Genomic DNA, 24,525 nt, shown 5'->3' with positions numbered 1-24,525 from the left:
GTTTTAACAGTGTCTGCAAATTAAATGCACTTTTTACTTTTGAGAGACATCCTGTGAAATAGGTGCAGTTTCCATTTCCACTAAAACGACAGCTCTATTATTACTTTGAAATAAAGTTTTTTATAAATAAAGCTAGGGACATAAAACATGGCGTTTTGTTATATTTCGATTTTTATTTTATTTTGCAGTTCAAAACATCCAAGTTCAAGACTCATCCCAATAAAGATGAGTCAGGGTTTCATAATCTTTTCCTGAACTTTCTGACTTCTTAAGACGTCTTAAATCTAGGTCTTGTATCTATCTGCCAGTCTTTCATTATTTTGTTATCGTGAAGTATCAGATCTCAGCTGAACTCAATGCTCTGTACAGCATATCGAACGAGTTGAGTTACATTTCATGATGCATCACATTATGTACCGTTTCTGTGTACGCTCTTGTCAGAGTTGTTAAGCTGGAAGTGCATGATAAATAAAGTTATTGTTTCCCAAAATAACGAATCAATTCTGTACAGCCTAGAAAAATAATTGGTATTCGAATCCCACTTCCATAATGGCTACATGTCACAGGGTAACACATTTGCATAATGTGAGCCTGTGTTCTACATTGGCCGGCCGCAAACAACTTGACCCCGCCCACAAACACGTAATTCTGCTGACGTCTGCTTCTGTAATCTCGGGGAGTTCAACGCGGGATTCACCACACTTGCTGCTGAAAGATGGATCAGTATCACATTTATTTGGTCTAGCTGCTCCACCGAATCAAAAGATGTAAGTATGATAAATAATAGATGTTTATATTTTCAGATAAACATCATTATATTATAATTTTTAAATTAAATAGGCATATCATTTATGACACCGTTGTATGCTGTAAACCAATCCCTACAGACTGGGCCCTCTGACCAATCAGAGCAGAGCAGGCTTACATAAAGGAGGGGTTCAGAGAGACTGAAGCTTTTGAACTGCTTCGAACGAATCATTTGAGAATCGCTTGAAAATGTGCTGATTTTAATGTATATTTTGAGAAAACCTACGTGTTTTTTTTGACATTGTATGCATGTAATCTTATTGTAGGAGACTAACGAAACATTATAAAGTAACAGTAAAAATGGCATAATAGGGGCACTTTAAATTTTGAGCAATGGCGATTAACAATATTTCAGAAAAAAAAAAATCAAGTATTTATAGATTGTTCTCTAATAATGATCTCCACTGTATATTTTTGAAAACCATGCCCCTAAGCTACTTTGACTGCCCACTTTACATGTCAGTCATTGGGTGGTTTTTGACCCACCCCCACCCACAATTCCATCTGGCCCAAGACTAGAACCCACAACCCTTCGATTGGGAGTCCAACCCTCTAACCATTAGGCCACGACATCCCCTGATTCCACTACACTGATATTATAGTTATAGGTTTTGTTCTGTGTCATCCTTTTGCATAGGCTATCATATAGTGATAGCTGAGGAAGGCCCTGGATGCAGGGACTATAATTTGTAATCCGAATGTTGATTGCTGGCAGAATTATAGGCTCATAATATCTGATAAACATGGTAAATACTTTATACAGCTGATAATGATAAATCACGGTAGAACAGCACTGCCTTGGTTGTTTCTATATTCTTTAAGCCCCTGCTCCTGATATTTGCACGCACCATCCAATCCTTCACAGAAATTTGCGCGCCCGCAAAAAATTCAAAAGTCAACGGTCATAACGGCCATCTTCGATAATCGATTGGTTTATCTTCCTGGATGTTTATTGTGAGATTAAATGTAGTTATATATTTGTGATTTTCAAAAGGTTTTACACAGTTGATCGTTTGTAAGAGTAAGCTTTTAGAGTCTGAAATGAAAGAGAAGCCAAAGTCACAGCCGAACTACAGGCTATGCCTGATGATAATTCGCTGCTTACATACACCTTTTAAACACTGTAGATTGCGATGAAGTTCGGAGGTGGAGTGCAGTTTTAAGAAAGGGATATGTTTTCCTGAAAGTAATGTTGATGAACGAACATGTCTTGTGTGTTCAAATGCTGTCCATGGCACTAATGCAGTTGTTGAGAGGTCGTGTAGGTTGTTAAAGGAAGCTTGCAGGTATGAGCAGGCGTGCGTTTACACGAGACTGTTTGTAATTACCTGACTTTCCAATGACGTGTAGAAGAAAAACGAGAGAGAGACCGAGAGAGAAAGAGAGAGAGAGAGAGAGAGAAGGGGGCGGGACACGGCGGAGCGGAGGAGCATCTCTCTTTCAGCTCTGTTCGTTTCGGAAGCGCAGTGACGGACATCCCGGAGTCGAGCACACTGGACTCGTAAGTTCTGTCCAATTTTTTTCTTTTCTTTTTCCATTGTTAAATCCACTTTTAGCTTGTCCATGAATGAATGCAGAATGAAGTAACGTGAGTAGATTGTAATTTAATGTGTGAGTATTCATTCTCACTGCTCCACTGTAAAAGTGAGAAAAAGAAAAAAGATGCGCAGGCTTTACCTTAAGGGCTATCTGTTACCGACATGGCTTTTAAAAATGACTTTTGCTTTATGTTAAATTATATTGTTAAAACCTGTTAATTTGAACGTTACTACGTGAAACACGTTTTGGTTGATTTGACGGAAATCTTTTTAGGGTAAGAGGGAACGGAAAATTTTTATGAAAAAGATTAAAATAATAAGTTTTTCCCCTCGCTTTTACACATTAATTTATTAGTTTTTCTGAATGTCTGAACTGTTGTGTTTATATATTTCTTTTATTAATCAATTAATTTCGTTTTAATTTTTATTTATTTTTTAATTCTTGAATGTGAATGTGTAAACACTGATGACTTGTAAAGGGATTTTAATTTCTTTTTATATATTTTATGCAACATATTATGGAATTACACAACAGATTCACACCAATAGATGTAATATTCATGGCTTTTGTAAGTAGTGGTGACAGTCTTTATATGTAACCTAGTATGATTTTTGATTTCTGTTAAGAACAGATACATCCGTACTGATGTATAGATGTATGTGCTGTCCATGGTGCTGAAATCATGTAGCTTAGCATTTTCTACATGATCTGTGAAGAGTTGAATGGTTTTCTCTCTCATATTTTGTTTTTCAGATTAACATAATGTAGTCTTGAGCAAGTAGATTTCAAGTTTGAGAACCTTTTCACTCAATCCTGCCACCGTGAAATGGGCATTGCGTAGTTGTTGTTTTGACTCTATAAGCACAAATGCCTTAAAGAATGAGAGCCTTAGGAAGGAGGACTGTTGAAATGATGCTATGCGGAGATGGAGAACGGAGAACCTGCAAGAGTGCATGACAAGCGGCTCTGTGCCGGTTTGAAGAAATCATAAAAATAGGAGAAACACATCACCACCTGAAGCCATGGGGATACGACATCTCCTACTTCTGTTGGTCTGTCTAGACCCGCTGTGCGTTCTGAGCACATCCACAGCCAAACGGAGCAAACCTCCTCCAAAGAGACCCCCAAAGGTGAAGGAGGTCAACAGCACCGTTGCTCCGACAGTGGCAACCCGACGGATCACACAAGTCCAGGCGCCCATCGTTGGTGACCATGACACCTGTCTTGGCTACTATGACGTGAGCGGTCAGTACGACAAAGAGTTTGCCTGCAACAACACTGACCACCGGTATTGCTGCGGGAGCTGCTTCCTGCGCTTCTGCTGTCCTGTGAAAGCCAAACGAGTGGATCAGAGAATCTGCACCAACTACAACACGCCCGACTGGATCAAAACCCAACCGCCCTCACCAGCACCCACAGGGGACACGTACGACCCTGCACTGGACCAAACCAACACCACTGTCTACATAACCTGTGGAGTCATCACCCTTATTATCATCTTGGGAATTTCTGCCAAAGTGGCCTATGATAAAGCCACCAGACCGCCTCAAGAAATGAATGTCCAGAGGTAAGTCCAAGACATGTCTTTAGCTTTCTCAATCTTTGGGTTAATGCACTGGCAGTATGACAAAGTGATTTTAAAGGGGCGACGTAGCTGGTTAAACCACCCCAAGGCTGGTTACCGAAATGTGCAGTTTTACATTAAAGGGATAGTTTGCCCAATATTTAAGATTTTCTCATTGTTTATTCAGCTACCCATTTTGCTCCAAACCAGTATACATTCTTTCTTCTGTGGAATTTTCAGTAGGGTCCATTTTTATTTGGACCCCAATGTTCTTCAAAACATTTTATTTAGTGGAAAGAAAGTCGTATAGGTTTGGGACAACATGAGGGTTTAAATTTTTGGGTGAACTGTCCCTTTAAGAATTTTTTTTTCTTTCTTTCTTAACATACTTGGGGCAGCTGTGGCCTAATGGTTAGAGAATCTAACTTGTAACCTGAAGGTCGCAGGTTCAAGTCTCAGTGCTGGCAGGAGTTGTATGTAGGTTGGGGGAGTGAATGAACAGCGCTCTCTTCCACCCTTAATTCCCATGGCTGAAGTGGGCTTAAGCAAGGCACTAAACCCCCTAGAGCAAATAGCTGCCCACTGCTCCGTGTGTGCGTGCGTGTGTGCGCGTGCGTGTGCGTGCGTGTGTGTGTGTGCGTGCGTGTGTGTGTGTGTTCCTTACTCACTGCTGTGTGTGCACTTGGATGGGTTAAATGCAGAGCACCAATTCTGAGCATGGGTTACCACACTTGGCAAATGTTACAACTTTTCCTTTTCTTTTATTCTTCTAAATATAGCATATAGATAACCATCAACAGAAAAGTCATTTTGAATGAAAAGTGTTTGCCCAAAGTATATTAGTCCATTAACTCCCAATTGCATTCTCAAAGTTGGAATTTAAGAGGATATTGGTGTCAAAAATATGAAAATGGTGTATTATTTTATTATTGTTGTTTTTTTACATTCATTTGTTCATAGCTTTTCAGTATCAATTTATTTTGATAAAAATGTGGGAATTCAGATTAAACACAGTATGTTTTACAGAAATCTAAAAGTATCATATATCAAAACCATTTCAACAGCACAGACTGTGTACAAAATAAGAGTGATTTATTATTTTTAGTGTAAGAGACTGAATAAGGAAATGAATGATACCTTGTAACACATTTCTTTTGAAACCTACAGTACATAAACTAGACCTTAAGGGAAAGCCTTGTGGTCTTGATAACAAATTCAACACTGGGTTCTGTGTTAAGATGGAATATTAATAGTTAATTGCATACTGTATTAAATCTAGGACTTGTCTGCGTCTGGGAGGGATTGGTTCTGGATTTCATTAGTCTTGTGCTGAGATAGAGGTCAACTGGAAACTGTCGTAGTAGAGGGGAATTAGGTCTTCATGGCGCAGTTTATCAATAAGACAGATTTAGGGCCCTATCTTGCACCCAGCGCAATTGACTTTGTACACCGACGCATGTGTCATTCCGATTTTGCACCTGCGCAAAGCGCGCTTTTCCCTCCACAGAAGCACGTCGCTAAACTAGTGAATGAACTTGCGCTCCCTGGGCGGTTCAGCGCAAAAAAGGAGGCGTGTTCCGGCGCAAACAATCCCTGGTGCTATTTTGCTGTTCCATTAAACAATTGCGCCACTGACCAGAAAAAACCTAGTCTAAAGTCAGTGGCGCGTTGCGCGTTGTTCCTTATGCTATTTTAAGGGCGCATGCTTGACCATAATGTATAGCGTGCACAACGCGCATACACTTTGCTCATGTTATTTACACAGATGCAACAGTTATTTTTGCAAATTATAAATTGTTACACTAAAAAAATATTAACACATGAGATGACGGAAATCATTGTGGTGTGCCACGAAGATGTGAAAAAATAGGAATAAATCTAGCTTACAAATTATTAAGGCTAATTGCAGTAATTAAGGATCAGACCTGTTTGCCCAGTAGTGGCAAGACATTTATGTATATAAGGACATCTGACAAATTGGTTTGTCCGTCAAGAACCAGGAAAAAAAATCGATGAAACAATTGTGGCTATTTCCTCCCACGCCTGTTTAACCGACGCAATTTTGGGTGGGTTTCTCCCATCTCCATACAACACAACTTCTCTGTCTTTCACTGCTCTTACAAGAACATCAGTCTCCTCGGCTGTGAACCGCTCCTGGCGTGCGCCTGGTAAATACGCCATAATAATAGCAATCCATAATGGAACTTGCGCACCTGCTTTTAAAGGGAATGTTGGATGACGCTCTGATTGGTTTATTTCACGTTACGCCCAAACCACACCTATGAATAATGAAGCTACTTCAGACCAACCCATTTCAGATTTGCGCCGGGCGCAAGAGCCATTTATCCCGCCGGGAAAATAGCAACAGCGCCGAGACCCGCCCACAAAGTTACTTGCGCTTCGCGCTTTGACACTTGCGTTTCAGATCGTTAAAATAGGGCCCTTATAGTGCTTTGGTTTGTCAGTGCCGAAAAGGAGAACAGTTTCTTGGTTTTTGAAGGACAACCATGTTTCATCTGTATTGCTTATTGATTAGATTAAGCTTAAAAAAGGTTAAAATGTTAACTGAGAACATTGAATTTTCACATTAAAATGACATAACACTGACTTCATAGCCATTTTAGCCAGTCACTTCACAAGGGGAAAGTTGTTCCTGTGCTGAGCTGTTGAGTGTATTAAAGATGACACATTGCTCTTCTCTTATCAGACTGATCCATGTTTCAAATATGAGTCAAGCTCAGGCAGTCTGATAAGAGTTTGGTTGGCGCTCACAATGAGGCTTATTGGATTTGTGATGACCGAATGAAATTCTGTACAGCCGGTTGAAACCTGTGAGCGGCATATTTAAAGGGGTGGTTGATAACTTTTTTAATGTTAGTTACTGTGTAATGTTTCTATTCGAGCATAAACAATATCTGCAAAGTTATGAAGCTGAAAGTTCAGTGTAAACGTAGATATCAACCTTTAAAATACTGCCAGTTTAATTCTTATAAAAATGGCTGGTAGAACAAGTTACTTCCTGGGTTTGTGACGTAACAAACCCAGATAAACCCTGCACTCGGGAAAAGACAGAAAAAGGGTAAGGCCATGCTGCACTATTTCAAGAAGAAGAAGAGAAAACTAGAGGTGCACATAAACATCTATTCATATATGAATCGTGGTTCTGTCTTCTTACGATTCTAATGGATTCAATAGTTTCCAAATCAATTTGCTAAAGCAGCGTTTCTTAATACTGTTCCTCGTGTCCCCCTGCTATGCACATGCTCTCCATCTCTCTCTCTCTCTCTCTCTCTCTCTCTCATTCAGCTCAGCTCCAACGATGAACTGTTCCAAATATACAATTATTTTCTCAAAGCTATGAGAAACATTAAACATGGATGCGCGTGCAGCTACCGTACTGTATTAAAGCTTTAATCAGGATAAAACCGTATATTAAAAGCAAACATAAGCAATAGCATTTACAAATAACAGTGTATTAAAAAGTATGAAACAACAACAAACAAAAAAACATTGGCATACCATTAAAAGCTATGCTGGCACAGGATCTGCACAATCCTCTTCAATAATTTCCTTTGCCTCTCAACCATACACAAACTGATAAGTGATATTAACGAACCTGTTGTTTACAATACAACCGTAGCACATGCCGCTGAGGTGAGGGGCAGGGCATTTAGACGCGCACTAGGGACGGTTTAGCCAATCACAACACACTGGGGTAGCTAACCAATAAGAGCCCATTGCCTGTTTTCTGAGGAAGGGGCTTAATAAAATCAGGAAATGATCAGCGCATTTCTCAGAGAAGGGACAGTGCATTGTGGAATAACAGTAAATTATATGAAAAATAATGAGTTTTTTTTTTTTTTTACGAAGTATTAAAACATGTTTGACTGCACTTCATAAACACAATCAAGCCTATAAAAAAAAAAAAAAAAAAAACAGTGAACCGCCACTTTAAAATCTCTGTTGTTATTCACTCATGTTGTTCCAAATTTATATGATTTACTTTTTTCATGGAAACCAAAGCAAAGTGACCAAGGACCGATGATGAGCCCAAAGAAAGCACCATAAAATAAGTCCACTGGACGTAAGGCTGGAATACACTACAGCACTTCTGAACAGGTTTTTAAAACACTAGGGATCATACACTTGCCGACTGTGTAAATGGTTAGAGAAAAACTGTCCATCATGCACTAAACAACTGAGAATCATACACTACCAGACTTTAAAGTCTTCATAGCAAACACACACATAATCATGCACCTTGTTGCCAGGAGACGCATGACAATTGGAAACAATTGGCATTCTAAAATCAACTCAAAATATTAAACACGCTTGATTTCCTCCAATTGGATGGAATCGTAGTCTGAAGAAAAATAAATTGGAGTCTGTGACCATTATACACTGTAATATATACACTGAGACCCTTACAACTAAAATCTGCAGTCTGAATTTGTTGATGCTTTTATGATGCTCGACTTTCCTTGATCACAGTGACTCAATGATTGGATTTATTGTGTTGAATGTTACATTTAGAGACTCTAAACTAGGGTTTCCGATATCATGATTTTTTTGATCGTTGATGATTGAAATGTCTCCACAATCTGCTTTAGAAGAATCGTTCTACAGTGCAACAGCCCAGACAGTAAGCAGAAATCCATGCGGGCCAGACGTGGGCCAGATGTGGGCCGGATCTGGGCCGAAACAGCTTGCTGCAGTTCTGACACCTCCGTCTCAATATACTGTGTTGTGACATACATTAACATCAAATGTTAACTCAGCAGCAGAGTTACACTCAAGGGAGACTGTACTTCGCAATCATAAAAGTAATTTTTTGCATTAACTGCATGTGCTTTAAAGCCTTGCTCTAATTCTGTTTAAACACTGCTGCTTACTGTCTCACATAGACTCCAGTGAAGTTTCGTACTACAGAATGAGCCGTGAGGATACAGGATGTTCCAGAACATTTGTTTTAACATTTCCATCCTTTGAATTCACTCGGCTTCATTTAGGCTGTGTGTAGATGGAGGGTAATTTGCAACAAAATACAGTTAAATATATTATGAGTGTTTACCCAGGGGCTTAGATGTGTGGTGAAACAGCTCCGGGCTGAAAGCTTCTTGATGTGCTGTGTGTGTTTTGTGTGTTTGAAGAGCACAGGCGCATGAAATGTGGTTTGTCTGAGGAGAATGTCTGTATAGGACTAGAGATGAGACCTCGGTCAACGAGGGACAAGATCTGTCTCATGCCACTCTGGCTGATTCACTATGAATCCATTATGAGGAATATAGAGTTTTTGTAAGAAGTGCAGTATAGCTTGGTTGTGGTTTGACCTCATGATCTTTGGTTATAATGGAGAATAATTACAAAGTGATGACTAAAGTATTTTGATTACCTCATACTGGATAAAAACAGATTAGCTCAAATGGATCATGGGTTGTAATTCAAGCTTACTTATGACTCATTTCTGCCGACAAAGAGCCCAACTCCTATTGTGTTACATAATTATATTTTTCAACTTATTTGAGTGAATTCCACAAAGTCTTAAAATATATATATATATATATATATATACTGAATTGAAAGCTAAATTTAATGCTAATTTAAAATTTTTGAGCATTTATAAACATTTTCATTTTCTAACTTATTTAACCCCTACACAAAAAGAGAGGGAGACTCAGATAAAATAAAGCATTTTTTCACCATTTTTTATGATAATTGGAATTGGCATTAAAAATACATGTATATTGTGTCTGAACAAGATTTCCATTTGGGGAAAATGTGCTTAAATAGATGTAAGAACTCTTAAAGCTTCTAGAAACAAGCTATATATTTTTCTATATTTTTTAATGCAAAATATAATTTCTTATAATTTTGTAGTCAGAGGTGTCAAGTAACGAAGTACAAATACTTCGTTACTGTACTTAAGTAGAAATTTGGGGTATCTATACTTTACTTGAGTGATTATTTTTCAGCCGACTTTTTACTTCTACTCCTTACATTTTCAGGCAAGTATCTGTACTTTCTACTCCTTACATTTTAAAAATAGCTTCGTTACTGCTATTTCATTTCGGCTTGTTTACATACCGGCTTGTCATTAATAAAAAAAAAAAAAAAAAAAAAAAAAAAAAAACTTTTCCAGATAAATCGCGCCATCCGGATGGAGTGTATTTGATTGTGGTTGGATGAGAAGTATAAACATATACCATTCCGACACCCTATTGGTCTGTACGCGATCCATCGCACCTGCATGTGACACAAATCACATCACAGTCCAGCCAGGACATAGACAGTTTTGGGTTCGTTTATCAAAAAATATATTTCTTAAAAGTAGGGTTGGGTATGGAACCGGTATCCGATCGCCTCAGAGTCAGTCCGCTTAAATTTCACATGAAACCAGCGTCAGACCGGTCTCCTCCCGTCTTTCAGCGCGCTCTTCAATCCGCAGACCGCGAACGGAGCAGCGCATGCGCACTTAAACAAACAGAGGACACCATGTATCTGTTTATCGATAGATTGTTAGAATATCAGTATCTGTGCAGTTCTTTGTCATAAATACAGTTTACAAAAGGTCACGAGGTAGCAGTCGGTTTCTCATCTGTAAAGTTTTCGCTCATCACACCACAGCCGTTTCCTCCAGCGAAAATCTAGCCCTTAACACATATGAACGAACACATACTTTAATTACACTTACTTAAATGTACTTAATTTAATCATACGGACCATACGGCAAAAGTCTTAGACACTTTAGTATTTTCACTTAAAAGAATGGTGTTCGGACAGTTATTTATATATTTTGCTGTAGTGTGTCAGTATAAAATATCAGTTTACATTTCCAAACATTCATTTTGCCGTTGTCAGACTGCTTGTGCATTCAAAATCGCACTAGATTATTATTAAAATTAATGGCTAACTGATATTTCCAACTGACACACTACAGCAAAAGATATAAATAACTGGCTTAAAACCCTTTTTGGGGAGAAAATACTCATTTTTCCATAAGACTTTTGCACAGTACTGTATTTTAAAAACGAGATTGTTGCTACTTTATAAAGAATGAGCATACAGTAATTCACAGAACTGATAAAAGACAGTGACAGACAGCACTCATCTTAACTAAATATCAGAGTGAGTGGCAGAGATACAGTAGAAACATTATGTGTGCTTTTGTATTAAATAATGACCCAGATTGTGAAATACATTAGCTTTAGATTAAGGGAAGCACAACTTGCACAACAAGCTATGGATTTATTTAAAATATTTGTAATGTTCTTTAAAGTTATCCATAGTTTTTTTGTGGTTCTTTTTTTAAAAGTGTCGGTTCAGGCACCGTTTAGGAGCCGGTACCGTTTTAAAAGTATTGAAAAGGCACTGGACCCTACTTAAAAGTTATTATTTCTCACTGGCTCATTTACCAAATGAGTGCTTTTTCTTCGTCCTCCACAAATTAAGCTACTGTACGTAGTTCGGTAGCGAGACGTTTTAATAAATTAGCGTTTTCGATTGACGATGCGATTGACAATGTTGTGATAAGTAGGCTATACCAACTTTGTAACTCGTTACCCCCCAAATACTGGACATAGCAGACGTATGTACCAAATACAAGAAGCTATCAATCAAGAAAGTATCAGGATTATGATTTCTTTTTCAGTTTTAGTTATTGATTAATCACTTGGATTAATCATTCATTTTGACAGCACTATAATGTTTACTGTAAATAGACAACCATACAAGTGTAATTGTTACTAAGCCTGCACCAATGTTCTTGTCCATTGCCCTCGCAGATTCCTGCAGCTAATCATGGATGTACATAAACATTACATTTAAGGTTATTGATGACAAGCCTCTAAAGTTTGACTTTTTGCACCATAACATTTGGAGCAGTAGTTTTCAGTGTTCAGACTTCACTTCTTTATTTGTCTATATCATTTAGTTGTCTTGCACCTGTGTCCTAATTGGATTTTCATATATGCGGCTGAAACAGGAAGCCTAGTGCATCCCAAATTTTTCAACATGAACATTTTAATATAACATTATAGTCATTATGGCCTATGGCCTTTAGAAAAATGTTTTTTGAGGAGGTGGGGTAGTACACAATAGGCCCCTGTGGTGCGGCCTAAGCTTTTGTTCTTAATGGCATTTTTTTCCCCTTAAATTACTTTTACTTTTATACTTTAAGTAGTTTTTTAAACCAGTACTTTTACACTTTTACTTGAGTAAAAAGCTTGAGTTGATACTTCAACTTCTACAAAAGTCTTTTTAAACCCTAGTATCTATACTTCTACTTGAGTAATGAAAGCCAGTACTTTTGACACCACTGTTTGTAGTGAAACTTGACCTGGAATTTTCTTAATAAGATTCACACACTTGAATTTGCTTACTTTCTTTTTTGGACTCCTTGCTCCAAGAGTTTTTTCTCTTCATCTTAAACACAGGCATATTTGTCATTTCATCAAAGAGCCTGTATCTCTTTCAACTGTTTTCTCTCATTAAAGCGACATGTCATGTTTCTTTGATCATGATACAGTCTAATTGTCTGGATGTGATGACATTATCAGGAATGTGATTGGGCAGGCAGTTGCAGTCTTGTCCGATCTCATCTTTCCCGTGTGATGACTTTCCAACTCTCAGCTACCCAGAAACCCCTGCTGTGTCTCAGCTTGTCGTCTTCCTTTGTTTAAATATTGATGCTGCTGTGCTGTCTTAGACACCTGCTGGAATGATCAGCCAAAAGAGAGATATATGAGATATATGTGATAACGAAATGAAAACATTGTAATCATTGTGTGTGTGTATGTGTGTATGTGTGTATATACATATATGCACACACATTTATACTTAATGTATATATATGCATAGAAGTAACTTTTTACGATATTGACAAAAGTTTAAATCCACCCTTGCCGAACTTGTTCTTATCCCTTTTCACGTCACAAATCACATCATACAGTAGGGATGCTCAAATTAACTGTTAGGTATCAATGCATCCTTTGAACAGCGAGAGAGAACCATCCAACTCTACAGTGTAATGATGTGTTAAATGTTTAAAATCAGTGATAAAGCTTAAGGCGCCATGATACACAGCATCTAAAGAGGAAAGAAGACCAATCAAGAATTGATAAGAACGCTGCAGACACAAGTTTCTTGAAAAACCCTATCTTTTTCCTTAAATTTTCTCTCAAATCATCAATATGTGAGCCAATTATAATGGCCATATATTTATACTCTTAAGACTAACGTAATCAAATTTCCCTGCAATGTCCAGAGGGCAATCAAAGTGTCTGACATAGATCTAGAATTTGATAACAACATAAATTTAGTTTTCTTAACGTTTAAAACCAACTTTAGAGTATAATAACTTGCTTGAATAATATCAAAGACCGTATGCAAAGCACTTCTTGTTTTGTAGGTGGATAACAATAAATAACAGTGTCGTCCGAATAAAAATGAGTTAACATTAAGACAATTAATTCATTTACACTTAATATATAATTATTGCATACCGTTTTATAATGTACTACAATATTTAAGTGCCAATATACAGTATGCCACTAGTTGCACTAATCTAAATAGCAATTAACTACTGTTTACTCATTTGTGAGTTTGTGTTCTTTAAGCATTACGGTCAAAGATCGACTTTGATCTGAGCTTATGTACCTCGGTTTTAAGCATTATTTGAGCAAAATGTTTCTCAAAAGCTGATGGCCTACGATCCAGCAGTTCCAAAAATAAATACAAAACCTGTGCTAAGTGAAAGAAAAAAAAAAATTATAAAAAAAAACATTTAATCCAATGTTTGGCAATAATATAGCATAACAAGATTTTATAAGCTAATTTTTGTTTGTCTGTTTTTTTGGTAGACCGGTCATTATTCACTGGGAACTCTATTTTTATAATGTGTGCTGTTATAACATATTTGAGCAAAGTAAATTCTAAAAATGAAGTTCATCCACTCTTTCCTAATGTTGGGATCAGAAGGAAGGCAATGCAATTGTTGTATCTTGTTGTGTTTGGACATCTTTATCGCTTGATTTCTGCATAGATCTGCATTTGTCTCTCTCGTTATTTACACTACACGAGTGAATCAAGGGCATCTTTAGCAGTTGTTGAGTTGGTTTTCACACCCTGCACTTTTAGCACTAAGTGACTTTCCTGAGCTCCATAAGCATATAGTGATTCCTTTCATACCCGAGAGCATTTTAAACCCTCCACAACACAGTCAAGGCAGAAGCTCAAACACAGCCACGAGTGGACAGAATGTCTTTTGTGTTCAGTGAAAAGCATTCAAATCAGCCAATCAGATTGCCCGGACCGGTTCGGTGGTTTACGCTTTATAACCTGACAGCCGTACATGAGCGGTTTAAGAGGAACACAAGATTAGCTTGCTGCCAAAAAGCTGCGGTTTGAATAACAGTATATTTCACAGATCCCTGGGGCACCCGAGGTCTGTGTGAGCGTTGGCTGAGAGGTGGGAGAGGTTAACAGAGATGGTGGCTGCATTCAGCACATGCAGATTCGCCAGTGACCTTCAGCGGGACAGAGAGGCCGTGGTTTGAAAGCCTCCGCGGGTGAAACGAGCACCTCGTATTGATCAGTCTCCTCAGGAACACGTGCCGATGCAATCTGAGTGAGCCCTGACATTTTTACCCAGAAGGAGTGCTCTGTTTCAACTGTTCTCCATTTCGCTGCTTTCGGAAATAAACTAGTCTTCTGATTGACCCATTTTGCACGAATTAGAACTGATGATCCTAAACAAAGGTCAAAGGTCTAAAGCATGTTCTGCTGCAGGGCCGACCCTTGGATTAAGCGACAAATGGGCGTAAAACGACTGGGGGGCGCAGCAGGGAATTATGATTATTTTTTTATTTTTTTTAAAGTGGACCCTCTTGTGACCATCATGCAGTCCTACACCCATATATTAAAGGGGTAAAGTTGTTTTAATATCAGTTAATAAATAATATTAATAAATATATTAATTCATATATATTAATTAATTAATTATCTTAAATTATTTATATTTTAAATTGTTTTAGGTCACAGTAGGTTTTTTATACTGAATTGAACTAAATTCAATGTTCCCAAATCAGCTCCTAGAAATAAACCTAATTTTATTTAGGCAAAATATAATTTCTTTTTAATTCTGGAGTGAAATATGAACTGTGCAATGAGATTCGCCTACTTAAATTTGGTTTACTTTCATTTTCAGACTACTTGCTCCAAGAGTTTTTCATCTTAAACACAGACGTATTAGTCGATTCATCAAAGAGCATGTATCTATTTTAACTATTTTCTCTCTGTTACAGTGATGTGACATATTGAGAATTTGTTTTACATTTTTTATTATGATGCCGTCTAATTGTTTCGTGGTGGTGACATTATCAGGAACATGAGTCTCGTCTTCTCAGATCATTCTGGGTTAGAAATTCACTTGCCATTGGCAGGTCTGGCAAAAATAATTGTATTTAGCTTAAATGCATCATTACTTGAATCACTGATCATTTTACATGCGTTTTAAACATGTAACCAGAGTGGGAATTAGTGTGAGTGTCTAATGATTGAATTATAGTGTGTCTAATTCACACTGTAGTAACATCATGTATCTAAAGCCGACATATGTTTCACTATTCAACCCAATTCATGTGCTGGAATGAGGGAAAATTGCCTTGATTTGTTAGGAAACTGTGCACGTCCATCCCCAGAGGCTGCATCTGGGTGTTTGTGAGGATGTAATTAACTCACACTGATGTTTGGATGTGTCTTTAGAGCAAACAGGATAGCACTTAGGCCCAAATTACTGTTAGCACCATCTTGCATATATTAACACCAGTCAACTGAATGACTTTTGATGAGGATCAGAGTGTGTCATGTAGCTGTATGTGAACATAAACTATCTGCAAAGTTGTGAAGCCGACAGTGCACGATAATAAAGATATTGTCTATCAAGAAAAAAAAAAAAAAAATCACAATCACCTAAACATGTCATCAGGAATTTGAATCTTATTCTGTTACGGCTCAACGTCACAAAGTAACACATTTGCATAATGCCTGTGAGAGTAAATTTGTTTTATTACATCTCATAATTACAACAAACTTGTCAACACTTGACCCTTACCACTGAGAAAAGTCCTGCTTCAGTTGTGCTTGTGAATCAGTCTCTTGTCGATCTGCGAGTTCAACCGTTTCATCATCAGACTCCAGCTGTAGTTGGTAAGCTACAATCCATACATTTTTTTTCTATGTATTGACAAGTTTCCAGGGCTGTCATTCCGTCATGTCAATGGGCGTTTAGTTTCCGACATGCAGTAGAGTCAATCTAGAGCCAATTTCCACAGCTCTGGACCAATCACAAATGACTGTGCAATCTGACCAATCTCAGCATTGAGAAAAGGAGGGGTCTAGAGACTGATTGTTTGAACTGCTTCACACGAGTCGTTTATGAATCATTTGGAAATAGGTAAAAATAAATCTATTTTCTGAGAAAACTAATATGTTTTTTGACCTTGCATGCATGTGAACCTGTTTTAGGAGACTCATAAAACAGTATTAGCAACCTTAAAAATGGCATAATAGGGGCACTTTAAAGCTAAAAGACTAAAACTTAACACAGAAAAGACTGTTGCATGATTATTTCACACTATTCTCTGTGTCTTACAGTTTTAAAACAATATATACTTTGTGCCACAAATGCTTTTGACATGTAATTGGATGCATAAAGTTAAACTGTTCTAAATCTCTAAATGAGTGAGTGTGATGCATAAAAACTACAGTAAAAAAAGCCCACTCAAGTAGTTTAATGTAGCAGGCGGTAAGGGCCTGAAAGCGTCCCAGTCCTGTGGTGTTTGAGCTGAAGAAGGTAAAACGGTAGCGCTGCGCTCCGAGCCTTACAGCCAACTGGGCCAGTGAAACCAGGTCGCCCCCACGTGAGGAGAACTTCTGTTAAAAAAGGCCCTCTCCTGGAAGGGAAAGACTAATTATAATTTCTTCCAAAGTCACACTCTCTCTCTCTTTTTTTCTTTCTTTCTATCTGTCTCTCCAGCGTGCTCAGAGATGTGGACCGCAAGGCAGAGCAAATACGCTGACATTGACACAGTTAAAATGCCATTTCAGGCTCCTTATGTGAGGAGAGATGGCCTCCGGGTCTACTGGATCCCGCCGCATTAATGTGTGCCAGTTTGAGATAAAAAATGTTTATTAATTTTTTATTAATTTTTATAGTGCATCGTCTGGTTCTAATAAGCACTGAAATTGTCGAATTGACGTACAACGTACAAGTTTCTTAACGTAAACTCAAATAAAAGGTAACAGAAATCCTATGGACATATTCCCCCCCCCCCAAGCAAAAAAACTACACACACACACACATATATATATATATATGTGGATGTGTCCCATTGTGTCATGTGTTTAACTGGTAGTTCCCAATCCCCAGTCCAGCCCAGGAAAGGCTCCTGTTCCTGAGTATAGCCCATGGAGGGCTCCCAATCCCCAGTTCAGCCCAGAAGGGGCACCTGTTCCTGAGTCAAGCCCAGGATGGATTCCCAAGTCAAGCATAGGATGGATTCCTGTTTCCCCGTTAAGCCCAGGATGGGCTTCTGTTTCCCCGTTAAACCCGGGATGGGCTTCTGTTTCCCCGTTAAACCCAGGGCGGGCTCCTGATCCCTAGTTAAGCCCAGGGAGGGCTCCTGATCTCCAGCTGGCCCCAGAGCTCGCTATATGCCCATGGCCGAGCCAGCTAAGGCCATGGAGGATCCACCATTTCCTCCCGAGTCTCCAGATCCGCCCTGAATTTACAATAATGTTTACAGTGTAGCTCACAGATCTCATGCTGTGCACATTCCAACCAGTTAAAACCAGCATGTACTTCAAACCTGATGTACCGGTATATTCACACACCAAATATGAATGAGAAACCTACACTATTTTGGTCACCAGTTTTAATCTTTAATAACACCATCCAAAAATTACATCAAATGCATCAAAAGTTCATCTGAAGTGAGAAAATTAAGCTCCCATTCTGGGTGTGTCATTTGTATGGTTATTTACTGTATATTATAAGATTACTTGTTCATTTTCACTTACAAAAACTGTATTTTGTGGTAAAATTACATAAAATGAAATGTGTTTTCATTGTATAGAGTAAGGGAGCTCTTACCACAGTATATTTACAGTCTTTTAATATTACAGTTATGATAATCTTTCAGCTCTCAGATCTTATTGACATACTGTATGAATTAATTTGTTCTTTGCACATTATAACCATTTTAAACCTTTTACTTTTTTTTTTTTTTTATCTTTACACCAGAGATTTAATATGTGCAAACATGAATAAAGAACCTGCAACATTTTGGTATTTTACCATGAAAAGGAACACTATCCCGAAGTTACAAAGTTCATTTGGAGTGAAAATTTGAAGCCCCATTCTGGAAAAGTAAATTTCATGGTAAATTCAAAGATGATTTGTTCTTTTTCACTTATAAACATGATGAATTTGACAGTGTTTTGTTGTAAAATTACATGAAATTCCTTGATAAATGTGTTATGTTTTTTCCCCCATACAGAGTAAGTGAACTATTATTTTTACTGTAGCATTTTTACATTTATTTTACTTGACAGCTCTCAGATCTCATGCAAACATGTACTGTAGCTAATCATCCTTTTAGTCTCCAACTTTTTTTTTCTTTAAGCACTAAGGTGACACTATCCCAAAGTTACAAAGTCTGCCTGGAATAACTACACATGCTCCGAAAACTGCATTACTGAGAAAACACCATTAACTCCAGCCAGCAGACTCTCTGATTGCCGCTGCGCAGAAAATCCATGAGGCAGTTGGGTCTCTCGTCAGAAAGCGTGTCCTTCGGGCCAAAGAGCAAAAACATTAATAGAATTTGAATCCCATTAGGCTGGTGTGAGTGGGGTGTGTTGCTCTAATGCCATATCGAGGAGGAACATTGATTAATGGCTTTTGTTTGCTGCTGTAGAGCTTGCAGGCCTAAGGTCCCGAAAACCTGAGAGACTAAACCTCCACTGTTCATTATAACACAGAGCACAATTAAAGTTGTGTGTGTGTGTGTGAGAGAGAGAGAGAAAAGGATTGCCAGTCACAAGAGACAAGAACCTCCACAAATGGGAAAACAACAGAAACAATAGCATAAAAGGAGCAAATTGGCTTAAACCTCTTGGGGGAACTGATGTGTTTGCATCTTTAAACTGGATGAAACACTAAAGTCTTTATTTCAAAGCTGAGCTGAATATGGATGGTGTCTTTTTGAGAGCAGTTCAATTTTCATTGACATTTTGTTTTTTTCCTGCAGAGCACTGGCGGACATTTTGAGACAGCAGGGACCCGTTCCCATACCACAGTACGAGCATGAAAACATTGCCACTATCGACGCCTCGCCCAAAGAGAACACACCTATACGGACATCCAAGAACCACTACACACCAGTGCACAACAAAAACAACCACGGTAGGTGGCGGCACTTCTGTGTTCTCAATGGAAATGCCATGTTTTACAAACTAACTCAAATGTACCATGTTATTACTGTGGTATTTATTTATTTATTTGTTGGGAGGTCACCGTTAGAATAACAATTTCCATGTTACCATGTAAATGGAACATGAATGTGGTTCTAAAAGGATTCTTCTTTTTTCTTTTCTTTTTTTTAAAGAATATGGAACTCTTTTTGGAATGTTCCAAAAATGTAAAATAAATTACCATGGCAATGGTTTATTCTCAATAAGAGATTATTAATATGTCTACAAATTAAAAAGAGTATACCTGTTCCTCATACAGTAGAGGAGGGTTTCACAAATGCAAATGGGGGTTGAGAGTTGATGAATGGCAAAAATGAGTAAAATATGAAATGTTAAATGAAATAGGCCTGCAATTGAAATTGTGATATGGCTTCATGTTTTTAAATTGCAAAAGGCTATGATTTGGCCTGGTGTGCTGCATGTTCACGTCCGAAATAATTTGGTTTGAAGTCTTATTTGGATCTTGTAAAGAACCTTAAAAGACAACCAAAGCAGGGATGGCCAACTACAGTCCTGCAGAGTTTTGGTCCAACCCTGATTAAACACACCTGAACAAGCTAATCAAGGTCTAAGTGTTATAAGAAAGCCACAGGCGGTGAGTTTTTATCAAGGTTGAAGCACTTTTGGCCACCCCTGCTCTAAAGGTTCGAGTCCTGAATGATGCAGTGAGTGAGTAAATTTACAGCATTTACCTCAGACAACCATTACCATTCAGTGCTGAATAACTGTGCTGACGTGCCTAACCCTAACCCCAGCATTAGATCATGGGTTTCATTCCCAGAGATTGCATGATCTGATAAACTGCATACCTTCAATGCAGTATGCTTTGGATAAATGCATCTACCAAACGTATAAATGCAAATATAAAGTTGTCTATTGCGCCTTTTACACTGCACATTGGTCCCGGAAAATTGCTGGATTGACTTCTCTGTGAACTCAACAAGCTTTGTTTGAACGAATCCAGAACCAATGGCGTAAAGGGTTTGTCGAAGTGATGACACATCTCATCGTGCAACTCTTTTACTGGGTGTTTTGAAGGTAGATCAACATTCGCGATGAAAAAATATGTGCAAACTGTAATGAAGCAGAGATCAGTTAACTCATCATTGTCCGCACTGAAGCTGAGATTATTCGCCATTTTTTTAATGAAAGGTAACATGCCTAGCATTTTCGACTCATACATTACACGTCACATCTTGATGTCATGTGTCATTACGGGACCTTTACGGGTTGTGTGTGAACACATGCACAGATTACTGGCACTGTGAATGAACCAAAATCTAATGATCCAGGAACAATTGCCAGGACACATACATACCTGTATTATCTAGAATCTCAATGTGAAAGAGGCTTAAGTGTGTGGATGTGTGCGTATACTCAGGATTTTATTTGCGCCGATATGTTTGAGCAATTCTTGATTGAGTTGTTTCATATTTAAAAGTCAAACACGCTCCTCTGATGTGCCGGCAAAACACACTTTCACTGACTCCAGTTCAGAGTTAGCATTAATGCAGATGTACTGTCTTGTATGTTTTTGAGCTAATCAGTGGGTTGGCTTGTTGTACACCAATATTCAAAATGCTTGTGAATAAACTAAATATAACTGTATTTGAATGAGGTCAGCTGCTGGGATTAGCGCTGAATGTTAGTGTTTGTCTGATTGAGTTTAAAGTTTATTCACTCGCTGAAGCATTCATGACTCAAACATTGAGAGCGGAATTTATAAAGTCTGTCCTGTAATTTAATAAAAGCTTGGGAAAAGACTGCAATGAATTACTGATAAACAAACCGTTCGATGGCTTTAATGTCAGATGCTAACTGAATCTGGGTCATTCCCACTATGTAGTATATTTTCATGTCCCAGTCATATATTTTTAACTTACACTAAATAAAATAATGTACTGAATAGAAACCATATTAGTTAAATTCATGCAATCACAATATGAAAAGAATATATATATATATATATATATATATATATATATAATATATATAACTCACGGTTTGGTTTGTATCATGGTTTTAGAGTCATGGTTTCAGTATAGTTCAGTACTATGTTTAGGTAAAATCTATACTTTCAAATAAAAATAAAGAAAATAAGAATTATCCATCTAACTACAAACAACAGCACAAATAAATAAATAAAGTAAAGATACAAATAAAATAAAAAGTGATTTTCATTTTTTTTTTAAATATGGGTATAACACTAGTTTCAAGTACAGAAACTGAATAAAGTATTAAAATGTAAAACAGCATTGCATATTTTATTGTATAAATTAAAGATTAATCTTAAAGTTACAAAAGCTATTCAATCAAAAGCAGTGAGTGATTTCTTTGTTGTTGCTATTTTAATATTAAATTTTTTTAAAGAGAATGCACTGATACTCAGGTTTGCGCTGAGGTGCCAAGCGGTAGTACAGCAGCTGTGGCAAACAGACATGATGTCTCCATTCCCTCCTTCAGGGATCAAGATTTACAATACGTAACCGAGACGTTCCCTTTCAGTCTGTCATTTTCGACGTCACGTCAGTGACTGACAAATTGGGAATCCCTACCAAAGCGCTATGGATGCTGCCCCTTCCAGTGTCCTGTGCAAACATCCTGTGGTCCTCTAGGTATAACCCAAGGCTCGCTACAAGAAGACACTTAAACTAAGTGAGATTAAATAATACTGGAAAAACGTACCCATTCCACTTGAAACAGGAGCATTGCAGAAGCCCCATCCTTCCCAAAGGAGGTTTCAGAAACACTTACACATATAGACACCTTTTTAGGTGCATATGGAAGATTTAGAGGTGCTTTCAACCCACTTGGGAAATAGCAGAAAGTCTGTCACGGTCACTGAGGCTATACCGTTGACTTTACACATATGGGATCCACTTAGGTTTCTACATATGGATCCCAGCCCTCTACCGGTTCAAGTGAGGGCATGGCACCGAGGGGATGGAGGAGCTCAACAGGGTCAACAGTATGGACTCTCTGGAGAAGTTTTAGCAAGCTGACACTAAACCAAGGCCTCTCAGTGCTCCTACCTTTTTGAGGTGAGAGAACAGTGGGAGACCAGTTCAACACAAAGGCTAAAGAACCTAGTGAACAGGCCCACAGCTCTACAAATGTCTGTCGGTGAGGTGCCATGAGCCAACACACAGGAGGATGCAACACTTTAATCGAGTGAGCTCGCAACCTAACCACACATCAATTAAAAAATAACAGTAAATTCTGTGATATCATTAACTGGAAATGACTTATAGACAACTGTGACTCCCGGTGTTGTGTTTGTAGACATGAAGGGGTAAACGCGGTCAGTGTTTTTGTTGATGTTTTACATTTTTGTGTCAAATGTTCACATTCATGCAGTGGCTTTTGGCCCAGAGCCATCCTATTAGACGACTTTAGACATTTCTTTGACATCCATAAACAGCGTGGAGTAAATGTGCATATGAGTTCGAATGTTACGATTGGCCTAGAGTAGACGTGTTCTGAACTCGTGCCTGCTTATACTGATAATCTGTGTTCAAACAGAGCAGATTACTGGTAATTTACTGTTAATGTTATTACTTCTCAAACCAGTAAATTGGCAGAACAAATTGAATGGTATTTTTTTAAAAGTCCTGTTCACACATGATCACTTAATGGTTTAATTTACCAGTAAAGACTGTATGTGTGAAAGGGGTCAAATCGTCATTCTGCACATGCTAAACTCATACTGTAGCTAAATATTTTACAATTTAAAATAAATGAACATTGTTCTTAAGGGGGCACCTTGTGTCATCTTATCCTTCCTTAACGTGTGTGTGTGTGTGTGTGTGTGTGACTGCATCAGAGGAATGCTGCTGTGTTTGATCTTCTCGTCTCCTGAGAGTTGGTGACAAAGTGCTCCTGTGATCCATAAAACGTCTGTTTTGATTGATTAAATGCCTTTAAATAGGGCACGTAGTTTATAAAAAGCTTTCAAACTAAAAGAAATTTGAATGTTTGCTCATCTGATTAATTGGCTGAAAGAAATTCAATCTCTTTTGAGTCTCTTATTGATTTCCTGTGCAGAGATTTTCTTTCATTTCTCTGGAAGTCCATCCCTGCGTTTGGTTAACCTCAATGACCTCTTTTTCTTCAATGGCTCTGCTCTGTCCATTAGGGTTTGGGTTAGTCCTGTTATAATTTATGTATATAATTGATACATTCATTTTAATCAGAAGAGCTCTTTAAGAAGGGCTAAATGTATGAATATAACACTGACATTCATTTAAATGTTAAAACCATGTTTACATATTTATAAACAAACCAAAATGTTTTCAAGTCATTATGCAATTATAATGCATGTGTTTATATTGGTCAACTAGGAGAAAGTGTTGTTATTGGTGCCAAGGTATATAAATTGAATTAGGCTTTTGCATTCGTAGTCCCTTTATGACCCCTAGCTGAGTTTAAATAGCTTTTTAATGGTGGAAGGACATGCTGTATTAGATTTCCTTTCTCCTTCTGATCATCACTTGATACGGTCTAAGACCTCATATTCACTGATTTATAATAGCATATAATTATTTCTGTTGTGAGCACATTATTGTATATGCTTATTTAAAATAGTGTTTTGGGACCGACTTGATTCCAGGAATCACTGAATCAAATTGAATTTATGCTTGCAGTTACTGTACAAATGTTAAAGTAGCTGATTGGATTGTTATAATAACACTGAGTTTTTCACGTTTCACCTGGGAAATATTGTGTTTTTCTTTCTGGGTTTCATGTTCTGTTGATTTCATTACTTAAAAATGAGAAATCAGTTTGCAGAGGTTAGCACCTGCTATTTACTTTTACAAATAAAGGTAGACCCTTTTCAGATTCGATTGATGTATTGCTCTTATCTGTACGATCAAAACTGAAAGTGTAATTTAAGTTCTTTTCTGGGTTATCAGGAGAAGATGCCTCATAATGCGACTCCAGAGGGTTAACGATCATTATTTTGTGTATTTGGTGTAACAAAATATGTTGACATGCTTTAATGTAAAAAAATACAATAATGTACAGTATTCGATAAATAATGTTATTTATTTAATTGTAGGTATATGCCCCTCCTCTCAAACACG

General features: G+C 37.8%; 1 protein-coding gene across 2 annotated transcripts in view; it reads left to right on the top strand.

Annotated features, from left to right (window-relative positions):
* The first annotated feature begins 1,959 nt into the window (after positions 1 to 1,959).
* The window catches only part of LOC113054984 (protein shisa-6-like), a 78,683-nt gene continuing 56,117 nt past the window's right edge, over positions 1,960 to 24,525 (top strand). Inside the window, exons 1-3 of one of the 2 annotated variants that reach the window (XM_026220866.1) lie at positions 1,960 to 2,308; positions 3,100 to 3,913; positions 19,219 to 19,373. In XM_026220866.1, coding sequence (XP_026076651.1) covers positions 3,369 to 3,913; positions 19,219 to 19,373 — 700 coding nt within the window. In that variant the 5' untranslated portion in view covers positions 1,960 to 2,308; positions 3,100 to 3,368. The remainder of the gene's footprint in view (positions 2,309 to 3,099; positions 3,914 to 19,218; positions 19,374 to 24,525) is intronic. The other variant, XM_026220857.1, reaches the window with a different exon arrangement.

Source organism: Carassius auratus, chromosome 3 (genome assembly GCF_003368295.1).
Source record: "Carassius auratus strain Wakin chromosome 3, ASM336829v1, whole genome shotgun sequence".
NCBI classification, from domain to species: domain Eukaryota; kingdom Metazoa; phylum Chordata; class Actinopteri; order Cypriniformes; family Cyprinidae; genus Carassius; species Carassius auratus.
This window is presented reverse-complemented; position numbering and strand designations above follow the sequence as displayed.